Source organism: Coregonus clupeaformis, chromosome 35 (genome assembly GCF_020615455.1).
Source record: "Coregonus clupeaformis isolate EN_2021a chromosome 35, ASM2061545v1, whole genome shotgun sequence".
Classification (NCBI taxonomy): domain Eukaryota; kingdom Metazoa; phylum Chordata; class Actinopteri; order Salmoniformes; family Salmonidae; genus Coregonus; species Coregonus clupeaformis.
This window is the reverse complement of record NC_059226.1, coordinates 42,243,669-42,266,698: the sequence shown is the minus strand read 5'-3', so window position 1 is coordinate 42,266,698 and position 23,030 is coordinate 42,243,669. Positions and strand designations below refer to the sequence as shown.

General features: G+C 48.9%; 1 protein-coding gene across 1 annotated transcript in view; it reads left to right on the top strand.

The window, feature by feature from the left end:
• LOC121539283 (ankyrin repeat and KH domain-containing protein 1-like) overlaps window positions 1-23,030 on the top strand; it is a 56,424-nt gene that overhangs the window by 11,200 nt on the left and 22,194 nt on the right. The window contains exons 2-8 of the mRNA XM_045211125.1: window positions 3,389-3,542; window positions 14,020-14,176; window positions 14,515-14,662; window positions 14,875-15,022; window positions 21,176-21,409; window positions 21,581-21,675; window positions 22,640-22,795. Of these exons, the coding sequence (XP_045067060.1) occupies window positions 3,389-3,542; window positions 14,020-14,176; window positions 14,515-14,662; window positions 14,875-15,022; window positions 21,176-21,409; window positions 21,581-21,675; window positions 22,640-22,795 (1,092 nt within the window). The remainder of the gene's footprint in view (window positions 1-3,388; window positions 3,543-14,019; window positions 14,177-14,514; window positions 14,663-14,874; window positions 15,023-21,175; window positions 21,410-21,580; window positions 21,676-22,639; window positions 22,796-23,030) is intronic.

Sequence of the window (23,030 nt, the reverse complement as noted above, 5' to 3'; positions counted from 1 at the left end):
GTCCCATAGTTCATACCAACCCCTACAGCTGTCCCATAGTTCATACCAACCCTACAGCTGTCCCATAGTTCATACCAACCCTACAGCTGTCCCATAGTTCATACCAACCCTACAGCTGTCCCATAGTTCATACCAACCCTACAGCTGTCCCATAGTTCATACCAACCCTACAGCTGTCCATAGTTCATACCACCCTACAGCTGTCCCATAGTTCATACCAACCCTACAGCTGTCCATAGTTCATACCAACCCTACAGCTGTCCCATAGTTCATACCAACCCTACAGCTGTCCATAGTTCATACCAACCCTACAGCTGTCCATAGTTCATACCAACCCTACAGCTGTCCCATAGTTCATACCAACCCTACAGCTGTCCCATAGTTCATACCAACCCTACAGCTGTCCCATAGTTCATACCAACCCTACAGCTGTCCATAGTTCATACCAACCCTACAGCTGTCCATAGTTCATACCAACCCTACAGCTGTCCCATAGTTCATACCAACCCTACAGCTGTCCCATAGTTCATACCAACCCTACAGCTGTCCATAGTTCATACCAACCCTACAGCTGTCCCATAGTTCATACCAACCCTACAGCTGTCCATAGTTCATACCAACCCTACAGCTGTCCCATAGTTCATACCAACCCTACAGCTGTCCCATAGTTCATACCAACCCTACAGCTGTCCCATAGTTCAAACCAACCCTACAGCTGTCCCATAGTTCATACCAACCCTACAGCTGTCCCATAGTTCATACCAACCCTACAGCTGTCCCATAGTTCATACCAACCCTACAGCTGTCCCATAGTTCATACCAACCCTACAGCTGTCCCATAGTTCATACCAACCCTACAGCTGTCCATAGTTCATACCAACCCTACAGCTGTCCCATAGTTCATACTTTGGGCCAAGAGGTTGACCTGACATTTTGTGACTTGACCTGGAAAAAGTATATTTATTAGGTCTAGAGCAGGGATGACCAAACATCTGGGCCAAAAAATAATGGACATGACCTTTTCCTGGTCAGGTCACGCGTTCAGGAAAAACTTGAGGCTTGGACTAAAGCCTTCTGCATGCTTCGGTTCGGCTGGTGAGTGTGCTTCGAACGAGTGCTCGCATACCCCCTTAAAAGACATTCGCTTGAAAAACGAGAAAAAGCGGCAATAGCACTTTGTCCATCTCGAGATGCCGTAGCCAGTATACACTTCCTCAAAATAGTCTGAATTAATCTACGATAACTCAAGAAATCTTTCATCAATTGACGTTTTTTTTTTTTTTTTTAAGTCTCATACAGACACAACTTTGGACCAAAATGGCGAGACGTAACTGAACCTCCCTTTTCTAAACAATAAAAATCTCTGACATACAGTGAGGGGAAAAAAGTATTTGATCCCCTGCTGATTTTGTACGTTTGCCCACTGACAAAGAAATGATCAGTCTATAATTTTAATGGTAGGTTTATTTGAACAGTGAGAGACAGAATAACAACAAAAAAATCCAGAAAAACGCATGTCAAAAATGTTATAAATTGATTTGCATTTTAATGAGGTAAATAAGTATTTGACCCCCTCTCAATCAGAAATATTTCTGGCTCCCAGGTGTCTTTTATACAGGTAACGAGCTGAGATTAGGAGCACACTCTTAAAGGGAGTGCTCCTAATCTTAGCTTGTTACCTGAATAAAAGACACCTGTCCACAGAAGCAATCAATCAATCAGATTCTAAACTCTCCACCATGGCCAAGACCAAAGAGCTCTCCAAGGATGTCAGGGACAAGATTGTAGACCTACGCAAGGCTGGAATGGGCTACAAGACCATCGCCAAGCAGCTTGGTGAGAAGGTGACAACAGTTGGTGTGATTATTCGCAAATGGAAGAAACACAAAAGAACTGTCAATCTCCCTCGGCCTGGGGCTCCATGCAAGATCTCACCTTGTGGAGTTGCAATGATCATGAGAACAGTGAGGAATCAGCCCAGAACTACACGGGAGGATCTTGTCATTGATCTCAAGGCAGCTGGGACCATAGTCACCAAGAAAACAATTGGTAACACACTACGCCGTGAAGGACTGAAATCCTGCAGCGCCCGCAAGGTCCCCCTGCTCAAGAAAGCACATATACAGGCCCGTCTGAAGTTTGCCAATGAACATCTGAATGATTCAGAGGAGAACTGGGTGAAAGTGTTGTGGTCAGATGAGACCAAAATGGAGCTCTTTGGCATCAACTCAACTCGCCGTGTTTGGAGGAGGAGGAATGCTGCCTATGACCCCAAGAACACCATCCCCACCGTCAAACATGGAGGTGGAAACATTATGCTTTGGGGGTGTTTTTCTGCTAAGGGGACAGGACAACTTCACCGCATCAAAGGGACGATTGACGGGGCCATGTACTGTCAAATCTTGGGTGAGAACCTCCTTCCCTCAGCCAGGGCATTGAAAATGGGTCGTGGATGGGTATTCCAGCATGACAATGACCCAAAACACACGGCCAAAGCAACAAAGGAGTGGCTCAAGAAGAAGCACATTAAGGTCCTGGAGTGGCCTAGCCAGTCTCCAGACCTTAATCCCATAGAAAATCTGTGGAGGGAGCTGAAGGTTCAAGTTGCCAAACGTCAGCCTCAAAACCTTAATGACTTGGAGAAGATCTGCAAAGAGGAGTGGGACAAAATCCCTCCTGAGATGGGTGCAAACCTGGTGGCCAACTACAAGAAACGTCTGACCTCTGTGATTGCCAACAAGGGTTTTGCCACCAAGTCATGTTTTGCAGAGGGGTCAAATACTTATTTCCCTCATTGAAATGCAAATCAATTTCCAACATTTTTGACATTTTTTGTTGTTATTCTGTCTCTCACTGTTGAAATAAACCTACAATTAAAATTATAGACTGATCATGTCTTTGTCAGTGGGCAAACGTACAAAATCAGCAGGGGATCAAATACTTTTTCCCTCACTATCTTTTCTAGAGAATTATGGAACCACACCTCTCATTTGACTGGTCATTTGTCTAGAGTAGATGAAGTATCCATTCTACCCGGCAACACGCCACTGCCAATATGTTTCAACTGCAGTTGGTTATCTGAGCCATGCATTTTTACTCACTCACTCGGTGGTGTTGGAGAAAAACCTCCAGTCATGTAAATAAGAGAGGAGATGTGGAGGACACCAGTCAAACTCAAGAGCTGTGTATTACATTAGAGTCCAGTTGTAGTTGTTGATGGACTGAGTGGAATTCCACATATGGATACAGATGATATAATATTACAGGTTTTGCGGGTCGGCTGCAGATCAAGATGCAACATCAAGAGTGAGATTTCCCTGTCTGCTGTTATGTGCTTTATATCTTATGCATTGCTTACTTGTCTCTCTCCCTCTTCTCCTTACCCCAGGTGGAGTCATTTATCTTGGACCAGGAGGACTTGGAGAACCCCATCATGAAGACTGCCTCAGAGCTGCTTTTGTCCAGCGCCACAGACGGAGTGGACCTCCGCACCGTCGACCCAGAGACACAGGCCCGCCTCGAGGCCCTGCTAGAGGCTGCAGGTATGACCCTGAATCCATCTCTGGCCTTAACCCTGACTGCTGCCGTTCAGAACCCAACTGCGCCTGATCCCACAGTTTAACCCTGTCCCAAACCTGCCTCTATTTAGTCTAACTCAATTCAAACTCACCTCACCCTAAGACTAAGGCCTAGTACCCCATCCAAACAAATTCCATCCAACCCTACTTGACCTGAAAGGACCCCACCAGCAACCCCATTCCACCCTTCCAGAACCCAACTCGCCCCCTCTAGTACCGCCCCCAAACTTGACCCTGACGCCTTGCCTTGCAGACTGTTGCAGTTCTGCTTGATCCGTTGAAGTGAACGTGTGGTTATCTGCATCTTGCACTGCATAGCTGTCACCCGCCATCCGACCATGTTAGATCACTGATTACTTCAGGGGAAGGAAGGAGGCGATTCAAACAGGGGAAAGTCAGCCTGATGGAAAGCCAGAAAGAGATATGTCCATGTTTCTAATGTCAACATGTGGATGTGTGTGGATGTGTGTGTGTGTGTGTGTGTGTGTGTGTGTGTGTGTGTGTGTGTGGCTCGCGCGCGCATTTGTGCATAGCCTACATGTGTCCGGCTCTTGAGTGTTGTAGTGTTAGAGCAGGTGCTTATGGGTAAACATTCACTGTGTGCTGTCTGTGTGTTATATGGACCAGGGTGTGTTTCTAGGTTTTATGGTAACACAGTATTCAAGAATCTAAATGTTACCCTAAAAAGCTTTTTGTTCCACATAAATATCAACAGAAAATGGCAATGACAGGAAAATGTCAATGTAGTTTTCGCTTCTCTCTCTCTGATATACACTTAGGCTTTGTCCAAAATGGCACCGTATTCCTTATCCCAGAGGCCTATGGATCTTGATCAAAAGTAGTGCACTATGTAGGGAATAGGCTGCCATTTCGGATGCGGTTTCTGTGCTGCATTAATGATTTATTTCACCTTTATTTAACCAAGTCAATTGAGAACATGTAATTTACAATGACGACCAAGAGGCATAACGGAGAACAGGACAACACACAATACCACTAAATATACACTACCAGTCAATGGTTTTAGAACACCTACTCATTCAAGGGTTTTTCTTTATTTTTACTATTTTCTACATTGTATAATAATAGTGAAGACATCAAAACTCTGAAATAACACATATGGAATCATGTAGTAAATAGCCACCCTTTGCCTTGATGACAGCTTTGCACACTCTTGGCATTCTCTCAACCAGCTTCATGAGGAATGATTTTCCAACAGTCTTGAAGGAGTTCCCACATATGCTGAGCACTTGTTGGCTGCTTTTCCTTCACTCTGCGGTCCGACTCATCCCAAACCATCTCAATTGGGTTGAGGTCGGGGGATTGTGGAGGCCAGGTCATCTGATGCAGCACTCCATCACTCTCCTTCTTGGTAAAATAGCCCTTACACAGCCTGGAGGTGTGTTGGGTCATTGTCCTGTTGAAAAACAAATGATAGTCCCACTAAGCCCAACAGTGGCTGAAGAGAACAAGGCAACAGTGCTTGGATGACAGAATATTAAATGTAATAAAACGATATCACAGTAACAATGGAATCCTATTAACACATCGCAGCCACTTACACAGGAATTGACTGTCTATACTGAAATGTGAGCGCTGAAGTATGTGAAAGATAGGCTCTCTTCATATTCAATGAAAGAGGACCATGTCAGGTGAAACTTATCTTGGGAGACGTGTATCTAACCTTTTCAAGCAGCAGAGATAACCATCTCCTTAACCCACTGCATAAGAGAAGGTGTTCTTGCCAAGTTCCAATTTAAAGAGGATAAGACGGCACCCTAGAAGGGAAACAAATGCTACTGCATTCGCCTGGTGGGTGGTAAAACATATAATGCTACTGCATTCGCCTGGTGGGTGGTAAACATATAATGCTACTGCATTCGCCTGGTGGGTGGTAAAACATCTAATGCTACTGCATTCGCCTGGTGGGTGGTAAACATATAATGCTACTGCATTCGCCTGGAGGGTGGTAAAACATATAATGCTACTGCATTCGCCTGGTGGGTGGTAAACATATAATGCTACTGCATTCGCCTGGTGGGTGGTAAAACATATAATGCTACTGCATTACGCCTGGTGGGTGGTAAAACATATAATGCTACTGCATTCGCCTGGTGGGTGGTAAAACATCTAATGCTACTGCATTCGCCTGGAGGGTGGTAAAACATATAATGCTACTGCATTCGCCTGGTGGGTGGTAAAACATATAATGCTACTGCATTCGCCTGGTGGGTGGTAAAACATCTAATGCTACTGCATTCGCCTGGTGGGTGGTAAAACATCTAATGCTACTGCATTCGCCTGGTGGGTGGTAAACATATAATGCTACTGCATTCGCCTGGTGGGTGGTAAAACATCTAATGCTACTGCATTCGCCTGGTGGGTGGTAAAACATATAATGCTACTGCATTCGCCTGGTGGGTGGTAAACATCTAATGCTACTGCATTCGCCTGGTGGGTGGTAAAACATATAATGCTACTGCATTCGCCTGGTGGGTGGTAAAACATCTAATGCTACTGCATTCGCCTGGTGGGTGGTAAAACATCTAATGCTACTGCATTCGCCTGGTGGGTGGTAAACATATAATGCTACTGCATTCGCCTGGTGGGTGGTAAACATCTAATGCTACTGCATTCGCCTGGTGGGTGGTAAAACATATAATGCTACTGCATTCGCCTGGTGGGTGGTAAAACATATAATGCTACTGCATTCGCCTGGTGGGTGGTAAAGCATCTAATGCTACTGCATTCGCCTGGTGGGTGGTAAAACATCTAATGCTACTGCATTCGCCTGGAGGGTGGTAAAACATATAATGCTACTGCATTCGCCTGGTGGGTGGTAAAACATATAATGCTACTGCATTCGCCTGGTGGGTGGTAAAACATCTAATGCTACTGCATTCGCCTGGTGGGTGGTAAAACATCTAATGCTACTGCATTCACCTGGTGGGTGGTAAACATATAATGCTACTGCATTCGCCTGGAGGGTGGTAAAACATCTAATGCTACTGCATTCGCCTGGTGGGTGGTAAAACATCTAATGCTTCTAACCAAAAGTCACATTACCTTAATACTTAAAACCTAAATCGATACTGTCATTAATGTGTTTCTTCAATAATTATGCATAATACTTGTTGGATGCGCATTTGGTGTCCAGCTGATTTAGTTACGCCGTGATATCTTCTCACATCTGATCCAGGAAGGAATTTTCTTAATGACAGTCAAGTGAGGAACAGCTGTTGTGATGGCGCATGCAATGCAACAACAGCCCAAGTGCTGGAAAATAGGTGTTTGTGAAGAATGTCCAGAATATTTTGTCTCATTCGTTAAGTTGATGAAGACCGTTGTGCCTGGATCCACGTCGAATCTAATATCCCTAGCGAATTGAGGTTGATCAGCTGTCTGCTTGATTTACAGCAGGGTCTCGTTAGATTTAAGAGAAAGCATCAAGGTAATGTGTTTTGTCTTTGGGCCTCGGATTGGACACCAAGTCTACTGTGCGCAATTGTGTAGGATAGACTATTGCGCAACACCAACACTATTGCTATTAATTATTCTGCATAGAATGGGCTTATTCATAATATGATCTGGTAATGAAATAACATGACAAATACATTTTAGTTTTTCATGTTAGACCTGCAATTATAAACAATACAATGTGGTCCTCTGTAGCTCAGCTGGTAGAGCACGGCGCTTGTAACGCAAAGGTAGTGGGTTCGATCCCCGGGACCACCCATACACACACAAAAAAAAAAATTTATGCACGCATGACTGTAAGTCGCTTTGGATAAAAGCGTCTGCTAAATGGCTTATTATTATTATTATTATTATTATTATTATTATATTATTATTACAAGGGGCTTGAAGTAGCCTACTTGAATTTGGAGCTCAGAAATTCAGGTACTGGAATAGGACTACCTTGAAAATCTGACATTTCCTCATTTTGGTGCGAGAAAAGTCCTTGTAATTATTATAGGCAATTTATAAGTTCCTCTGCTCCCTTATAATTATCTGTGATTTAATTTTTGATCAGTTTTTGTGAGAGGTGGCCACTTACGTTTGTTTCCTGCCGCTTCAATTGAAAGGTATTGTGAAATGCATCGTTTTATAGGGTCAGCCATATTAGTACGGTGCCCCTGCAGCAAATTTGGGTTAGGTGCTCAAGGAAACATCGACAGATTTTTCACCTTGACTGCTCGTGTATTCGAACCAGCGACCTTTCGGTTACTTGCCCAACGCTTTAAGAGCTAGGCTACCTGCCGCCCTAATGAGAAACATTCACAGTGGGTTAGAGCAGAAATACCACAATAACAGGCAGCCAAAATGAAAACCCATCAGACCGAATGATCAGCAGGTACATTGAACAGTCAGTAGATCAGGTAATGTGTTTTTGAAGGAGTGTGGTGGGATGAATGTGTTAAGTTTTTGAAGGTCTTTTGCAGCTCATTCCAGTTGTTGGCGGTGGAAAACTGGAATGAATGATGGCCATAGGAAGTGCTGGTTTTGGAATAACCAGTGTCATACATCTACCAGCGAGCAGGCTGCTATTGGTAGTGAAGGTGCTGAGGTAGAGGGGGGACTTGCAAATAAATTGGCACCAGTGGGTCTGGTGTCGTGTATGTAAAGAGGGCCAGTTGACCAGGGTGTAAAGGTAACAGTGATAAGTGTTGAAGGGGGCATTGGTAACAAAGCAGATGGCAGTGTGGTAGATTACATCTAGTTTGAGGGAGGGGGCAAGCCTGTAACCTACGTCGCCATTGTCCAGGATTGTCTGTATGGTCATTTTTCCAAGGGTGTGCTTGGCAGAGTGGGTGAAGGATGTTTTGTTGCGGTACAGAAAACCAATTGTGGATTTAACTTTAGCCTGAAGGTGGGTGACGTGGGTATGGAATGACAGTGACTAGTACAGCCGTACGCCAATATATTTATAGGTGTCGACATTAGGGCTGACCCCATTTAGTCGAGCGGTCGCTGTCCGCGGTTCTGAAACATATCAGTGCGCTGTTGAATTGGCGCTTTTTCCTAGACCATGTTGCTATGTGCATAATAGCTAAGGTAACCAGCATATTGGTGTTGAGAACAATGCTGTGGAGGAAGCAGCGGAGTTAGGCGATGAGAAAACAGCCTTTGCCTTAATTGTGTAAGAAAAGTGAGGAGAGATGAAACCCCAACTTAATTAGGTCTATAATCAATAGCCTAACTGTTAAATGTGCCTGGCTTTATAAATCTTCCATAGATATCTACATAAATAAGACAGATCCTGCTTCTGTTGCCTGTTTGAGTGTTTGTTTAATAGCCTACTGATTCAGTGAGCACCAAGCCTTCGTGAGCACCAACCACAACATGTCGGATAAACAATTTCACTAATTTTTAATCTTTGCTATGCTGTAATAAAGGATTTACACCTTTTCCCTGTTAGAACAGCCTCTCTGGTATTATTTATAATTTATTTAGTGTTTACACTTCCAAATTGTCAGAAAAATAACCCTCATTTTTCTTGATCTCCTTATTGTTGTTATTATTACTATTATTGTTATGATCATCATTATGATAAGTAATGTCGTTATCATTAGTAGGCTTTGTATAGCAGCCTTGTATAACCACCATCGAGCTGTAGGCCTAAGAGCACATCCTGTTTAGTCTTAATACCGTAACTTACTTAGGCTTATATTTCAATACTTATATAAGCTACAGTATCAATCATTCATTCGTTCATGTCATCACACAGCATACGAGTCATTCATGATTTGAAATGCAATCAAGCATTTTAGTTTTAAAATAAAATAACAAAGCGACCCTCTGAATAATTAGCGTAAACAATAAATAAACCGTTCCATTTTGGAAATTGCATTCACGAATGAATGCGACTGGTTTTAGTCTTTGCTCTAATAAAGGCTTAAAAATATAATTTAAAAAACGTTACATTACATTTACATTTACATTTTAGTCATTTAGCAGACGCTCTTATCCAGAGCGACTTACAGGAGCAATTAGGGTTAAGTGCCTTGCTCAAGGGCACATTTACGTCATTTAGCAGACGCTCTTATCCAGAGCGACTTACAAATTGGTGCATTCACCCTATAGTGGGCCCAACCACTTTACACTTTTTTTTTTACCATGGGGGGTAGAAGGATTACTTTATCCTATCCCAGGTATTCCTTAAAGAGGTGGGGTTTCAAATGTCTCCGGAAGGTGGTGAGTGACTCCGCTGTCCTGGCGTCGTGAGGGGAGCTTGTTCCACCATTGGGGTGCCAGAGCAGCGAACAGTTTTGACTGGGCTGAGCGGGAACTATGCTTCCGCAGAGGAAGGGGAGCCAGCAGGCCAGAGGTGGATGAACGCAATGCCCTCGTTTGGGTGTAGGGACTGATCAGAGCCTGAAGGTACGGAGGTGCCGTTCCCCTCACTGCTCCATAGGCAAGCACCATGGTCTTGTAACGGATGCGAGCTTCAACTGGAAGCCAGTGGAGTGTGCGGAGGAGGGGGGTGACGTGAGAGAACTTGGGAAGGTTGAACACCAGACGGGCTGCGGCATTCTGGATGAGTTGTAGGGGTTTAAGGGGTTACAACAGACTCTCTGGTATGCTTATAATTTTAGAGAAATTATATTGTAATCTATACAGAACCTGTTTGGCACACGTAATATGCACGTAGCGCTTGATCCTTACCTTTTTTTTTCTTGATCTACAGTATTTTCCACAACTTGTCACATTTATTCCACACATTTGACTTCCCCTTTACCTCCTGAGCAACCAGTAAACATTCCCCCGTTTCGAGTTTGTCACGGCCTCTGCATCCATTTTTCTGTCGCATGTGGTACAGTGTTCAGAGTTTGTTATTACCAATTTATTGATGTAATTATGATATAGGTCAGGCCCTATGTCACAAAGAGAGCAAGGGTTGAGGGAATGTTTTTCCTAAACAAATGAGGGATTTCGGTAACAGAACTTTTCAGTCAGAAATGGCTGTAATTGTTGCAGCTTCAGCAACACGGACAACGCGATAAACGCTGTTGATGTTCTGTGGTGGTCGCTGCAGCAGGGAGGAGAGACAGACAACGGGTGCTAGTCAGTCACTCACTGTCATTTTTTTAACACAGTGCAGCAAGTCTGAGCCCGGCCCGGCACAATCAAATCAATTGCAGTCGGACTCCCTCTAGTCATTTTTCTTAATGATTTCATCAAACAATGCGCTTAAAGCATCAGACACGCTTAGTGCATATAGTTGATTTTATTAAAACACATAGGATGTGCCTATGTATAGAAAAATACACGTTTGAAAATATCGACCAATCGAAAGAACAGACTACTCTCGGTCGGCTAAGATTTCTTTTGGGGGGGGGGACAGCCCTAGTCGACACTCTAGCTCTGACCAATTCAGGATGAGAACGTTAGGAGGGCAGGCAGGTTGAGGTAGGTTCCGGTACATTTTAGTTTTGTTGGTATTAGTAAGGTCTGTAGTAGAGTGAGGCTAGACAATCCTCTGAGAACCCTCTGGTCGCTGAGTCTGTTGAGCAGGATGCAGTGGTTAACAGAATCAAAGGCTTTAGCCAGATTAATAAAAACAGCTGCGTAACACTGCTTCTTGTCGAAAGCCGAGATGTTGTTTAGACAGGACAATACAACGATCAACCCCCCCCAGACCTCAGCCCTCCACTACTTTCCCTGCCCTGCCTGGCCCGCCTGGGGCAACGTTGTGAAATCCTTCTGACAGTTAGGCGTAGGCTACGTTTAGACTCACTCACACAGCCAGAGCAGAGGGTAGTGGTGGTGAAAACGCTGACTGGCAGGACCCACCCACTAACACACAGTTTTACTTCTAAACTTTTCTGTTACAAAGATGGTGCCATTCTGTATGGCTGTGTCTTGTGAGCTCTGACCCAACTTTGCTTGTGAGTAATTATTTTGGTGTTTTGTCTTTACTTTACTGCACTGTTGTGTAGGGCTTGCAAGTTAAGAATTTCACTGTACTTGTGCATGTGACAACTAAAACTTGGAACTTCCACTAATGTAGGGTAGAGGCAAACATATGGGGGGAGAGTTGGGCTCTTGCTAGCTTGCTCTCACTTTCTCCCCCATCTCTCGTGTCAACGCACACACAATATTTTGGCTTGGATGACCTCCCTGGATGGGAAGTGTGTCTTGCTCCTTGTGAAAGAGGTCCTCTGTAGGTTAACAGAACAAGCACAGTTTTTTCCTCCTGCCTGCTTCTCTCTCTTGCTCTCCTCCCTCTCTTCCCTGCATCGCTGTCCTCTCCCTCCTCTCCTCCCTCTCTTCCCTGCATCGCTGTCCTCTCCCTCCTCTCCTCCCTCTCTTCCCTGCATCTCTGTCCTCTCCTCCCTCTCTTCCCTGCATCTCTGTCCTCTTCCCTGCATCTCTGTCCTCTCCTCCCTCTTCCCTGCATCTCTGTCCTCTCCTCCCTCTTCCCTGCATCTCTGTCCTCTCCTCCCTCTTCCCTGCATCGCGGTCCTCTACTTCCCTGCATCGCGGTCCTCTACTTCCCTGCATCGCGGTCCTCTCCCTGCCTCCCTCCCTCTCACACACGCTGTTGTATGACATTCCTGCTTTTCTCCCAGCAGTGCCTGTCTTGTCCAACACTTTCTCCCAGCAGTGCGTCTTGTCCAACACTTTCTCCCAGCAGTGCCTGTCTTGTCCAACACTTTCTCCCAGCAGTGCCTGTCTTGTCCAACACTTTCTCCCAGCTGTGCCTGTCTTGTCCAACACTTTCTCCCAGCAGTGCCTGTCTTGTCCAACACTTTCTCCCAGCAGTGCCTGTCTTGTCCAACACTTTCTCCCAGCTGTGCCTGTCTTGTCCAACACTTTCTCCCAGCAGTGCCTGTCTTGTTCAACACTGTCTCCCAGCAGTGCATGTCTTGTTCAACACTGTCTCCCAGCAGTGCCTGTCTTGTCCAACACTTTCTCCCAGCAGTGCCTGTCTTGTCCAACACTTTCTCCCAGCAGTGCCTGTCTTGTCCAACACTTTCTCCCAGCTGTGCCTGTCTTGTCCAACACTTTCTCCCAGCTGTGCCTGTCTTGTCCAACACTCTAGGCCTCATCATAGAGTAGGTAGAGTACAGAGCATGAAACAAACCCTGCTAGCCTGTAGGCCCCTAACCCCCAATCCCCTCGCCCCTAGCTAGCCCCTACCCCCAAGCCCCTCGCCCCTATCCTTCTGGCCCCTAGCTAGTCCCTACCCCCTAGACACTAGCTAGCCCCTACCCCCTGGACACTAGCTAGCCCCTAGCTAGCCCCTACCCCATAGACACTAGCTAGCCCCCTAGACACTAGCTAGCCCCCTAGACACTAGCTAGCCCCTAGCTAGCCCCTACCCCCTAGACACTAGCTAGCCCCTACCCCCTGGACACTAGCTAGCCCCTACCCCCTAGACACTAGCTAGCCCCCTAGACACTAGCTAGCCCCCTAGACACTAGCTAGCCCCCTAGAGACTAGCTAGCCCCTACCCCCTGGACACTAGCTAGCCCCTAGCTAGCCCCTACCCCCTAGACACTAGCTAGCCCCTACCCCCTAGACACTAGCTAGCCCCTAGCCCTTTAGGTAGCACCCTAACCCCTACCTTAGACTCTAGTCTAGCCCCCAGGCACTTGGGGAGATCTGTGAGGACTTGGTCAGTCGGTGTAGGCAATATGTCTACATTTCCACCTAGCCTCTGAGGGAAAGGTGGAGCTACTCTCACATTACTCTTGACCTCTTGACCTTTTTAACATATAGACATACACAGAGTGTACAAAACATTAGGAACGCTTCCTAATATTGAGTTGCACCCCCTTTTACCCTCAGAACAGCCTCAATTCGTCGACTCTACAAGGTGTCGAAAGCGTTCCACAGGGATGCTGGCCCATGTTGACTCCAATGCTTCCCACAGTTGTGTCAAGTTGGCTGGATGTCCTTTGGTTGGTGGATCATTCTTGATACACACAGGAAACTGTTGAGCATGAAAAACCCAGCAGCGTTGCAGTTCTTGACACACTCAAACTGGTGCGCCTGGCACTTACTACCATACCCTGTTCAAAGACACTTAAATCTTTCGTCTTGTCCATTCAGCCTCTGAATAGCACACATACACAATCCATGTCTCAATTATCTCAAGGCTTAAAATCCTTATTTAACCTACACTGAAGTGGATTTAACAAGTGACATCAATAAGGGATCATAACTTTCACCTGGTCAGTCTATGTCATGGAAAGAGCACGTGTTCCTAATGTTTTGTACACTCAGTGTAGATACCCAAGACAGTTAAGCTTCTCAAATCTCACTTTTCCTGACTTGGATCTAACCCATGCTTGTGTGTTTCTGTGTTTTTTTATGAATGCCTCTACTAACCATGGATTGGATTGGCTGTGGCTGGATTTGCCTCTACGATCACCTGCCTGGCTTCTTTGGTATGGTTTTGCCTCCATGCCTGTGATGACCTTTAACCCGGAAGGCATTGGTAAACTGTCAACTGCGGATGGTAAAGCCTTTGCAGATCCCGAGGTGCTGCGGAGGCTGACGTCGTCAGTGAGCTGTGCCCTGGACGAGGCAGCTGCCGCCCTGACGCGCATGAGAGCAGAGAACACACTCAACGCTGGCCAGGCCGACAAGTATGTATCTACCCCAGTCCATATATCAATAGATCCATCAAAATATCTATCAATACATGAGAAGACAACCACTGAATATAGCAATCAATATCAGAATTTCAGTCAATCAGTCAGTGTATTAACTCAGAGATCAATATGTCACTCAATCAAACAGTTTAGTCATGTGTTGTCTGGTAGTTTCTCTGTCAAAATAATAGTAGAAGTGTGATTATGAGGTGTGTGTATGCGGGCATTAGTTGTGTGTTTGTGTTTGTGTAAGTGTGTGTGTACAGTATGTAAGGGGTGTGTGTGTTCTCCTGTCACAGTGGCAGTAATTGTAGCAGTCTGGTTATTTTCAGCCGTAGTCTAGCAGAGGCGTGTTCGGACGGAGACGTGAACGCTGTGAGGAAGCTACTAGACGAGGGGAGGAGCGTCAACGAACACACTGAGGAGGGAGAGAGTCTGCTCTGCCTAGCCTGCTCTGCTGGATACTATGAACTCGCACAGGTGGGTCTGTGTGAGTGGGAGAACAGTGCAGTGCGTGTGTCTGTGCACAAGTGTGTCATCGTCCTTTTTCAAAAATAGACATTGTGTCTCCTCTTTTTGGGGGGGGGGTTATTTTATGTCAGAATGACATTCAGTCCCCCACAAACTCTCTACACCATACATTGACATTGTATGACCTCTAATCCCTGACCCCTGCTGTGATTGGTTGTTAGGTGCTGCTGGCCATGCATGCCAACGTGGAGGACCGGGGGATTAAAGGTGACATCACGCCCCTGATGGCGGCGGCGAGCGGCGGTTACGTCGACATCGTCAAGTTGCTCCTGGTCCACGGGGCTGACGCCAACGCACAGTCCTCCACAGGTATGAATACACACTCCTTTTCCATCTGCCTTGTTCAATGTGCGTGTGGACATTTCTTGTCATAATTCTTTGTCCAAACCAAAACGTTTAGATTTCTGTTTGGACAATATGTCCTTGTGCTCCATCTAGCTCCATTAAAACATCACTAACAGACAACACAAGTATCTAGTTCTTCTCTCCCTCTGCCACGCTGTCTCTCCCCCTCTCCCTGTAGGTAACACAGCCCTGACGTATGGTCTCTCTCCCTGTAGGTAACACAGCCCTGACGTATGGTCTCTCTCCCTGTAGGTAACACAGCCCTGACGTATGGTCTCTCCCCCTGTAGGTAACACAGCCCTGACGTATGGTCTCTCCCCCTGTAGGTAACACAGCCCTGACGTATGGTCTCTCCCCCTGTAGGTAACACAGCCCTGACTTATGGTCTCTCCCCCTGTAGGTAACACATCCCTGACGTATGGTCTCTCCCCCTCTCCCTGTAGGTAACACAGCCCTGACGTATGGTCTCTCCCCCTCTCCCTGTAGGTAACACAGCCCTGACGTATGGTCTCTCTCCCTGTAGGTAACACAGCCCTGACGTATGGTCTCTCTCCCTGTAGGTAACACAGCCCTGACGTATGGTCTCTCTCCCTGTAGGTAACACAGCCCTGACGTATGGTCTCTCTCCCTGTAGGTAACACAGCCCTGACGTATGGTCTCTCTCCCTGTAGGTAACACAGCCCTGACGTATGGTCTCTCTCCCTGTAGGTAACACAGCCCTGACGTATGGTCTCTCTCCCTGTAGGTAACACAGCCCTGACGTATGGTCTCTCCCCCTGTAGGTAACACAGCCCTGACGTATGGTCTCTCCCCCTGTAGGTAACACAGCCCTGACGTATGGTCTCTCCCCTCCCTGTAGGTAACACAGCCCTGACGTATGGTCTCTCTCCCTGTAGGTAACACAGCCCTGACGTATGGTCTCTCCCCCTCTGTAGGTAACACAGCCCTGACGTATGGTCTCTCCCCCTCCCTGTAGGTAACACAGCCCTGACGTATGGTCTCTCTCCCTGTAGGTAACACAGCCCTGACGTATGGTCTCTCTCCCTGTAGGTAACACAGCCCTGACGTATGGTCTCTCTCCCTGTAGGTAACACAGCCCTGACGTATGGTCTCTCCCCCTGTAGGTAACACAGCCCTGACGTATGGTCTCTCCCCCTGTAGGTAACACAGCCCTGACGTATGGTCTCTCCCCCTGTAGGTAACACAGCCCTGACTTATGGTCTCTCCCCCTGTAGGTAACACAGCCCTGACGTATGGTCTCTCCCCCTCTCCCTGTAGGTAACACAGCCCTGACGTATGGTCTCTCCCCCTGTAGGTAACACAGCCCTGACGTATGGTCTCTCCCCTGTAGGTAACACAGCCCTGACTTATGGTCTCTCCCCCTGTAGGTAACACAGCCCTGACGTATGGTCTCTCCCCCTCTCCCTGTAGGTAACACAGCCCTGACGTATGGTCTCTCCCCCTCTCCCTGTAGGTAACACAGCCCTGACGTATGGTCTCTCTCCCTGTAGGTAACACAGCCCTGACGTATGGTCTCTCTCCCCCTGTAGGTAACACAGCCCTGACGTATGGTCTCTCTCCCTGTAGGTAACACAGCCCTGACGTATGGTCTCTCTCCCTGTAGGTAACACAGCCCTGACGTATGGTCTCTCCCCCTGTAGGTAACACAGCCCTGACGTATGGTCTCTCTCTGTAGGTAACACAGCCCTGACGTATGGTCTCTCCCCCTGTAGGTAACACAGCCCTGACGTATGGTCTCTCCCCCTGTAGGTAACACAGCCCTGACGTATGGTCTCTCCCCCTCTCCCTGTAGGTAACACAGCCCTGACGTATGGTCTCTCTCCCTGTAGGTAACACAGCCCTGACGTATGGTCTCTCCCCTCTCCTGTAGGTAACACAGCCCTGACTTATGGTCTCTCTCCTGTAGGTAACACAGCCCTGACGTATGGTCTCTCCCCCTCTCCCTGTAGGTAACACAGCCCTGACGTATGGTCTCTCCCCCTCTCCCTGTAGGTAACACAGCCCTGACGTATGGTCTCTCTCCCTGTAGGTAACACAGCCCTGACGTATGGTCTCTCTCCCTGTAGGTAACACAGCCCTGACGTATGGTCTCTCTCCCTGTAGGTAACACAGCCCTGACGTATGGTCTCTCTCCCTGTAGGTAACACAGCCCTGACGTATGGTCTCTCTCCCTGTAGGTAACACAGCCCTGACGTATGGTCTCTCTCCCTGTAGGTAACACAGCCCTGACGTATGGTCTCTCCCCTGTAGGTAACACAGCCCTGACGTATGGTCTCTCTCCCTGTAGGTAACACAGCCCTGACGTATGGTCTCTCCCCCTCTCCTGTAGGTAACACAGCCCTGACGTATGGTCTCTCCCCCTGTAGGTAACACAGCCCTGACGTATGGTCTCTCCCCCTCTCCCTGTAGGTAACACAGCCCTGACGTATGGTCTCTCCCCCTCTCCCTGTAGGTAACACAGCCCTGACGTATGGTCTCTCTCCCCTGTAGGTAACACAGCCCTGACGTATGGTCTCTCTCCCTGTAGGTAACACAGCCCTGACGTATGGTCTCTCCCCTCTCCCTGTAGGTAACACAGCCCTGACGTATGGTCTCTCCCCCTGTAGGTAACACAGCCCTGACGTATGGTCTCTCCCCTGTAGGTAACACAGCCCTGACGTATGGTCTCTCCCCCTGTAGGTAACACAGCCCTGACGTATGGTCTCTCCCCCTGTAGGTAACACAGCCCTGACGTATGGTCTCTCTCCCTGTAGGTAACACAGCCCTGACGTATGGTCTCTCTCCCCTGTAGGTAACACAGCCCTGACGTATGGTCTCTCCCCTGTAGGTAACACAGCCCTGACGTATGGTCTCTCTCCCTGTAGGTAACACAGCCCTGACGTATGGTCTCTCCCCCTGTAGGTAACACAGCCCTGACGTATGGTCTCTCCCCCTGTAGGTAACACAGCCCTGACGTATGGTCTCTCTCCCTGTAGGTAACACAGCCCTGACGTATGGTCTCTCCCCCTGTAGGTAACACAGCCCTGACGTATGGTCTCTCCCCCCTGTAGGTAACACAGCCCTGACGTATGGTCTCTCCCCCTGTAGGTAACACAGCCCTGACGTATGGTCTCTCCCCCTGTAGGTAACACAGCCCTGACGTATGGTCTCTCTCCCTGTAGGTAACACAGCCCTAACGTATGGTCTCTCTCCCTGTAGGTAACACAGCCCTGACGTATGGTCTCTCCCCTCCTGTAGGTAACACAGCCCTGACGTATGGTCTCTCCCCCTGTAGGTAACACAGCCCTGACGTATGGTCTCTCTCCCTGTAGGTAACACAGCCCTGACGTATGGTCTCTCTCCCTGTAGGTAACACAGCCCTGACTTATGGTCTCTCTCCCTGTAGGTAACACAGCCCTGACGTATGGTCTCTCCCCCCCTCCCTGTAGGTAACACAGCCCTGACGTATGGTCTCTCCCCTGTAGGTAACACAGCCCTGACGTATGGTCTCTCCCCCTCTGTAGGTAACACAGCCCTGACGTATGGTCTCTCCCCCTGTAGGTAACACAGCCCTGACTTATGGTCTCTCCCCCTCTCCCTGTAGGTAACACAGCCCTGACGTATGGTCTCTCCCTCTCTGTAGGTAACACAGCCCTGACGTATGGTCTCTCCCCCTCTCCCTGTAGGTAACACAGCCCTGACGTATGGTCTCTCTCCCCTGTAGGTAACACAGCCCTGACGTATGGTCTCTCTCCCTGTAGGTAACACAGCCCTGACGTATGGTCTCTCTCCCTGTAGGTAACACAGCCCTGACGTATGGTCTCTCTCCCTGTAGGTAACACAGCCCTGACGTATGGTCTCTCTCCCTGTAGGTAACACAGCCCTGACGTATGGTCTCTCCCCCTGTAGGTAACACAGCCCTGACGTATGGTCTCTCCCCCTCTCCCTGTAGGTAACACAGCCCTGACGTATGGTCTCTCTCCCTGTAGGTAACACAGCCCTGACGTATGGTCTCTCCCCCTCTCCCTGTAGGTAACACAGCCCTGACGTATGGTCTCTCCCCCTCTCCCTGTAGGTAACACAGCCCTGACGTATGGTCTCTCTCCCTGTAGGTAACACAGCCCTGACGTATGGTCTCTCTCCCTGTAGGTAACACAGCCCTGACGTATGGTCTCTCCCCCTCTCTCTGTAGGTAACACAGCCCTGGCGTATGGTCTCTCCCCCTGTAGGTAACACAGCCCTGACGTATGGTCTCTCTCCCTGTAGGTAACACAGCCCTGATGTATGGTCTCTCCCCCTGTAGGTAACACAGCCCTGACGTATGGTCTCTCCCCCTGTAGGTAACACAGCCCTGACGTATGGTCTCTCTCCCTGTAGGTAACACAATCCTGACGTATGGTCTCTCTCCCTGTAGGTAACACAGCCCTGACGTATGGTCTCTCCCCCTGTAGGTAACACAGCCCTGACGTATGGTCTCTCTCCCTGTAGGTAACACAGCCCTGACGTATGGTCTCTCCCCCTGTAGGTAACACAGCCCTGACGTATGGTCTCTCCCCCTGTAGGTAACACAGCCCTGACGTATGGTCTCTCTCCCTGTAGGTAACACAGCCCTGACGTATGGTCTCTCTCCCTGTAGGTAAGACAGCCCTGACGTATGGTCTCTCCCCCTGTAGGTAACACAGCCCTGACGTATGGTCTCTCCCCCTGTAGGTAACACAGCCCTGACGTATGGTTCTCCCCCTGTAGGTAACACAGCCCTGACGTATGGTCTCTCTCCCTGTAGGTAACACAGCCCTGACGTATGGTCTCTCTCCCTGTAGGTAACACAGCCCTGACGTATGGTCTCTCTCCCTGTAGGTAACACAGCCCTAACGTATGGTCTCTCCCCCTGTAGGTAACACAGCCCTGACGTATGGTCTCTCTCCCTGTAGGTAACACAGCCCTGACGTATGGTCTCTCCCCCTGTAGGTAACACAGCCCTGATGTATGGTCTCTCTCCCTGTAGGTAACACAGCCCTGACGTATGGTCTCTCTCCCTGTAGGTAACACAGCCCTGACGTATGGTCTCTCTCCCTGTAGGTAACACAGCCCTGCCGTATGGTCTCTCCCCCTGTAGGTAACACAGCCCTGACGTATGGTCTCTCTCCCTGTAGGTAACACAGCCCTGACGTATGGTCTCTCCCCATGTAGGTAACACAGCCCTGACGTATGGTCTCTCTCCCTGTAGGTAACACAGCCCTGACGTATGGTCTCTCTCCCTGTAGGTAACACAGCCCTGACGTATGGTCTCTCTCCCTGTAGGTAACACAGCCCTGACGTATGGTCTCTCCCCCTGTAGGTAACAAAGCCCTGACGTATGGTCTCTCCCCCTGTAGGTAACACAGCCCTGACGTATGGTCTCTCCCCTCACCCTGTAGGTAACACAGCCCCTGACGTATGGTCTCTCCCCCTGTAGGTAACACAGCCCTGACGTATGGTCTCTCTCCCTGTAGGTAACACAGCCCTGACGTATGGTCTCTCTCCCTGTAGGTAACACAGCCCTGACGTATGGTCTCTCTCCCCTGTAGGTAACACAGCCCTGACGTATGGTCTCTCTCCCTGTAGGTAACACAGCCCTGACGTATGGTCTCTCTCCCTGTAGGTAACACAGCCCTGACGTATGGTCTCTCCCCTGTAGGTAACACAGCCCTGACGTATGGTCTCTCTCCCTGTAGGTAACACATCCCTGATGTATGGTCTCTCCCCCCTGTAGGTAACACATCCCTGATGTATGGTCTCTCCCCCTGTAGGTAACACAGCCCTGACGTATGGTCTCTCCCCCTGTAGGTAACACAGCCCTGACGTATGGTCTCTCTCCCTGTAGGTAACACAGCCCTGACGTATGGTCTCTCTCCCTGTAGGTAACACAGCCCTGACGTATGGTCTCTCCTCCTGTAGGTAACACAGCCTGACGTGGTCTCTCTCCCTGTAGGTAACACAGCCCTGACGTATGGTCTCTCCCTGTAGGTAACACAGCCCTGACGTATGGTCTCTCTCCCTGTAGGTAACACAGCCCTGACGTATGGTCTCTCTCCCTGTAGGTAACACAGCCCTGACGTATGGTCTCTCCCCCTGTAGGTAACACAGCCCTGACGTATGCGTGTGCTGGGGGGTTCGTAGATGTGGTGAAGGTTCTCCTAAAGGAGGGGGCCAACATCGAGGACCACAACGAGAACGGCCACACCCCCCTAATGGAGGGGGCGAGCGCGGGCCACGTGGATGTGGCCAGGGTTCTGCTGGAGTACGGCGCCGGGATCAACACACACTCCAACGAGTTCAAGGAGAGCGCCCTCACGCTCGCCTGCTACAAAGGTGACGCTCTTCTTCACTTCTCCTTCAAGTGTTCCCTTTTGATATTTTTTTTAAAAATGTTTTCTTGTGGCGCTCGCTCACATAGCCCCCCCAATACAACATTCATAGTCTCAGACAACAAAATGTCAATTTAAATGAAGTGATTTATCCCTCCCTCCCCTCTCCCTCCAGGTCATCTGGACATGGTGAGGTTTCTGCTGGAAGCTGGGGCAGATCAGGAGCATAAGACGGATGAGATGCACACAGCACTGATGGAAGCCTGCATGGTGAGCATATGACCCAACACACAGCCCCCCTCTTCTCTCTCCCTGCATGGTGAGCATATGACCCAACACACAGCCCCTCTCTTCTCTCTCCCTGCATGGTGAGCATATGACCCAACACACAGCCCCTCTTCTCTCTCCCTGCATGGTGAGCATATGACCCAACACACAGCCCCCTCTCTTCTCTCTCCCTGTATGGTGAGCATATGACCCAACACACAGCCCCCTCTCTTCTCTCTCCCTGCATGGTGAGCATATGACCCAACACACAGCCCCTCTCTTCTCTCTCCCTGCATGGTGAGCATATGACCCAACACACAGCCCCTCTCTTCTCTCTCCCTGCATGGTGAGCATATGACCCAACACACAGCCCCTCTCTTCTCTCTCCCCTGCATGGTGAGCATATGACCCAACACACAGCCCCTCTCTTCTCTCTCCCTGCATGGTGAGCATATGACCCAACACACAGCCCCTCTCTTCTCTCTCCCTGCATGGTGAGCATATGACCCAACACACAGCCCCTCTCTTCTCTCTCCCTGCATGGTGAGCATATGACCCAACACACAGCCCCTCTCTTCTCTCTCCCTGCATGGTGAGCATATGACCCAACACACAGCCCCTCTCTTCTCTCTCCCTGCATGGTGAGCATATGACCCAACACACAGCCCCCTCTCTTCTCTCCCTGCATGGTGAGCATATGACCCAACACACAGCCCCTCTCTTCTCTCTCCCTGCATGGTGAGCATATGACCCAACACACAGCCCCTCTTCTCTCTCCCTGCATGGTGAGCATATGACCCAACACACAGCCCCTCTCTTCTCTCTCCCTGCATGTGTGCGTGCAACCCGGGTGCTTATGTCTGTGTGCGTGTCTCTCCAGTGTGTGTGTGTGTGTGTGTGTGTGTGTGTGTAACCCACTCAGGTGCTTATGTTGTCCCTGTGTGTGTGTGTGTGTCTCCTGTCCCAGGATGGGCATGTGGAGGTGGCACGGCTGCTGTTGGACAGCGGGGCGCAGGTCAACATGCCCGCTGACTCCTTCGAGTCGCCCCTCACCCTGGCAGCCTGCGGCGGGCACGTAGAACTAGCAGCTCTGCTCATAGAGAGAGGTGCCAACCTAGAGGAGGTGAGTAGCAACACACACAGAGTCCTGTAACAGTGGATGTTTTAATGTGTATCTAGGTGAATGATGAGGGCTACAGCCATCTGATGGGTTAGGGATGGTGAATCCCAAACCACCGCCTCGCCCTTACCAACCCGCTTGGAGGGCCCTCTGTCACTCTCCGAGGGTGACTTCCAGAGAGTGGCGAGGGGGTCAATAAACCCATCAACTTCAGGACACACAACTGACTTGAATGATG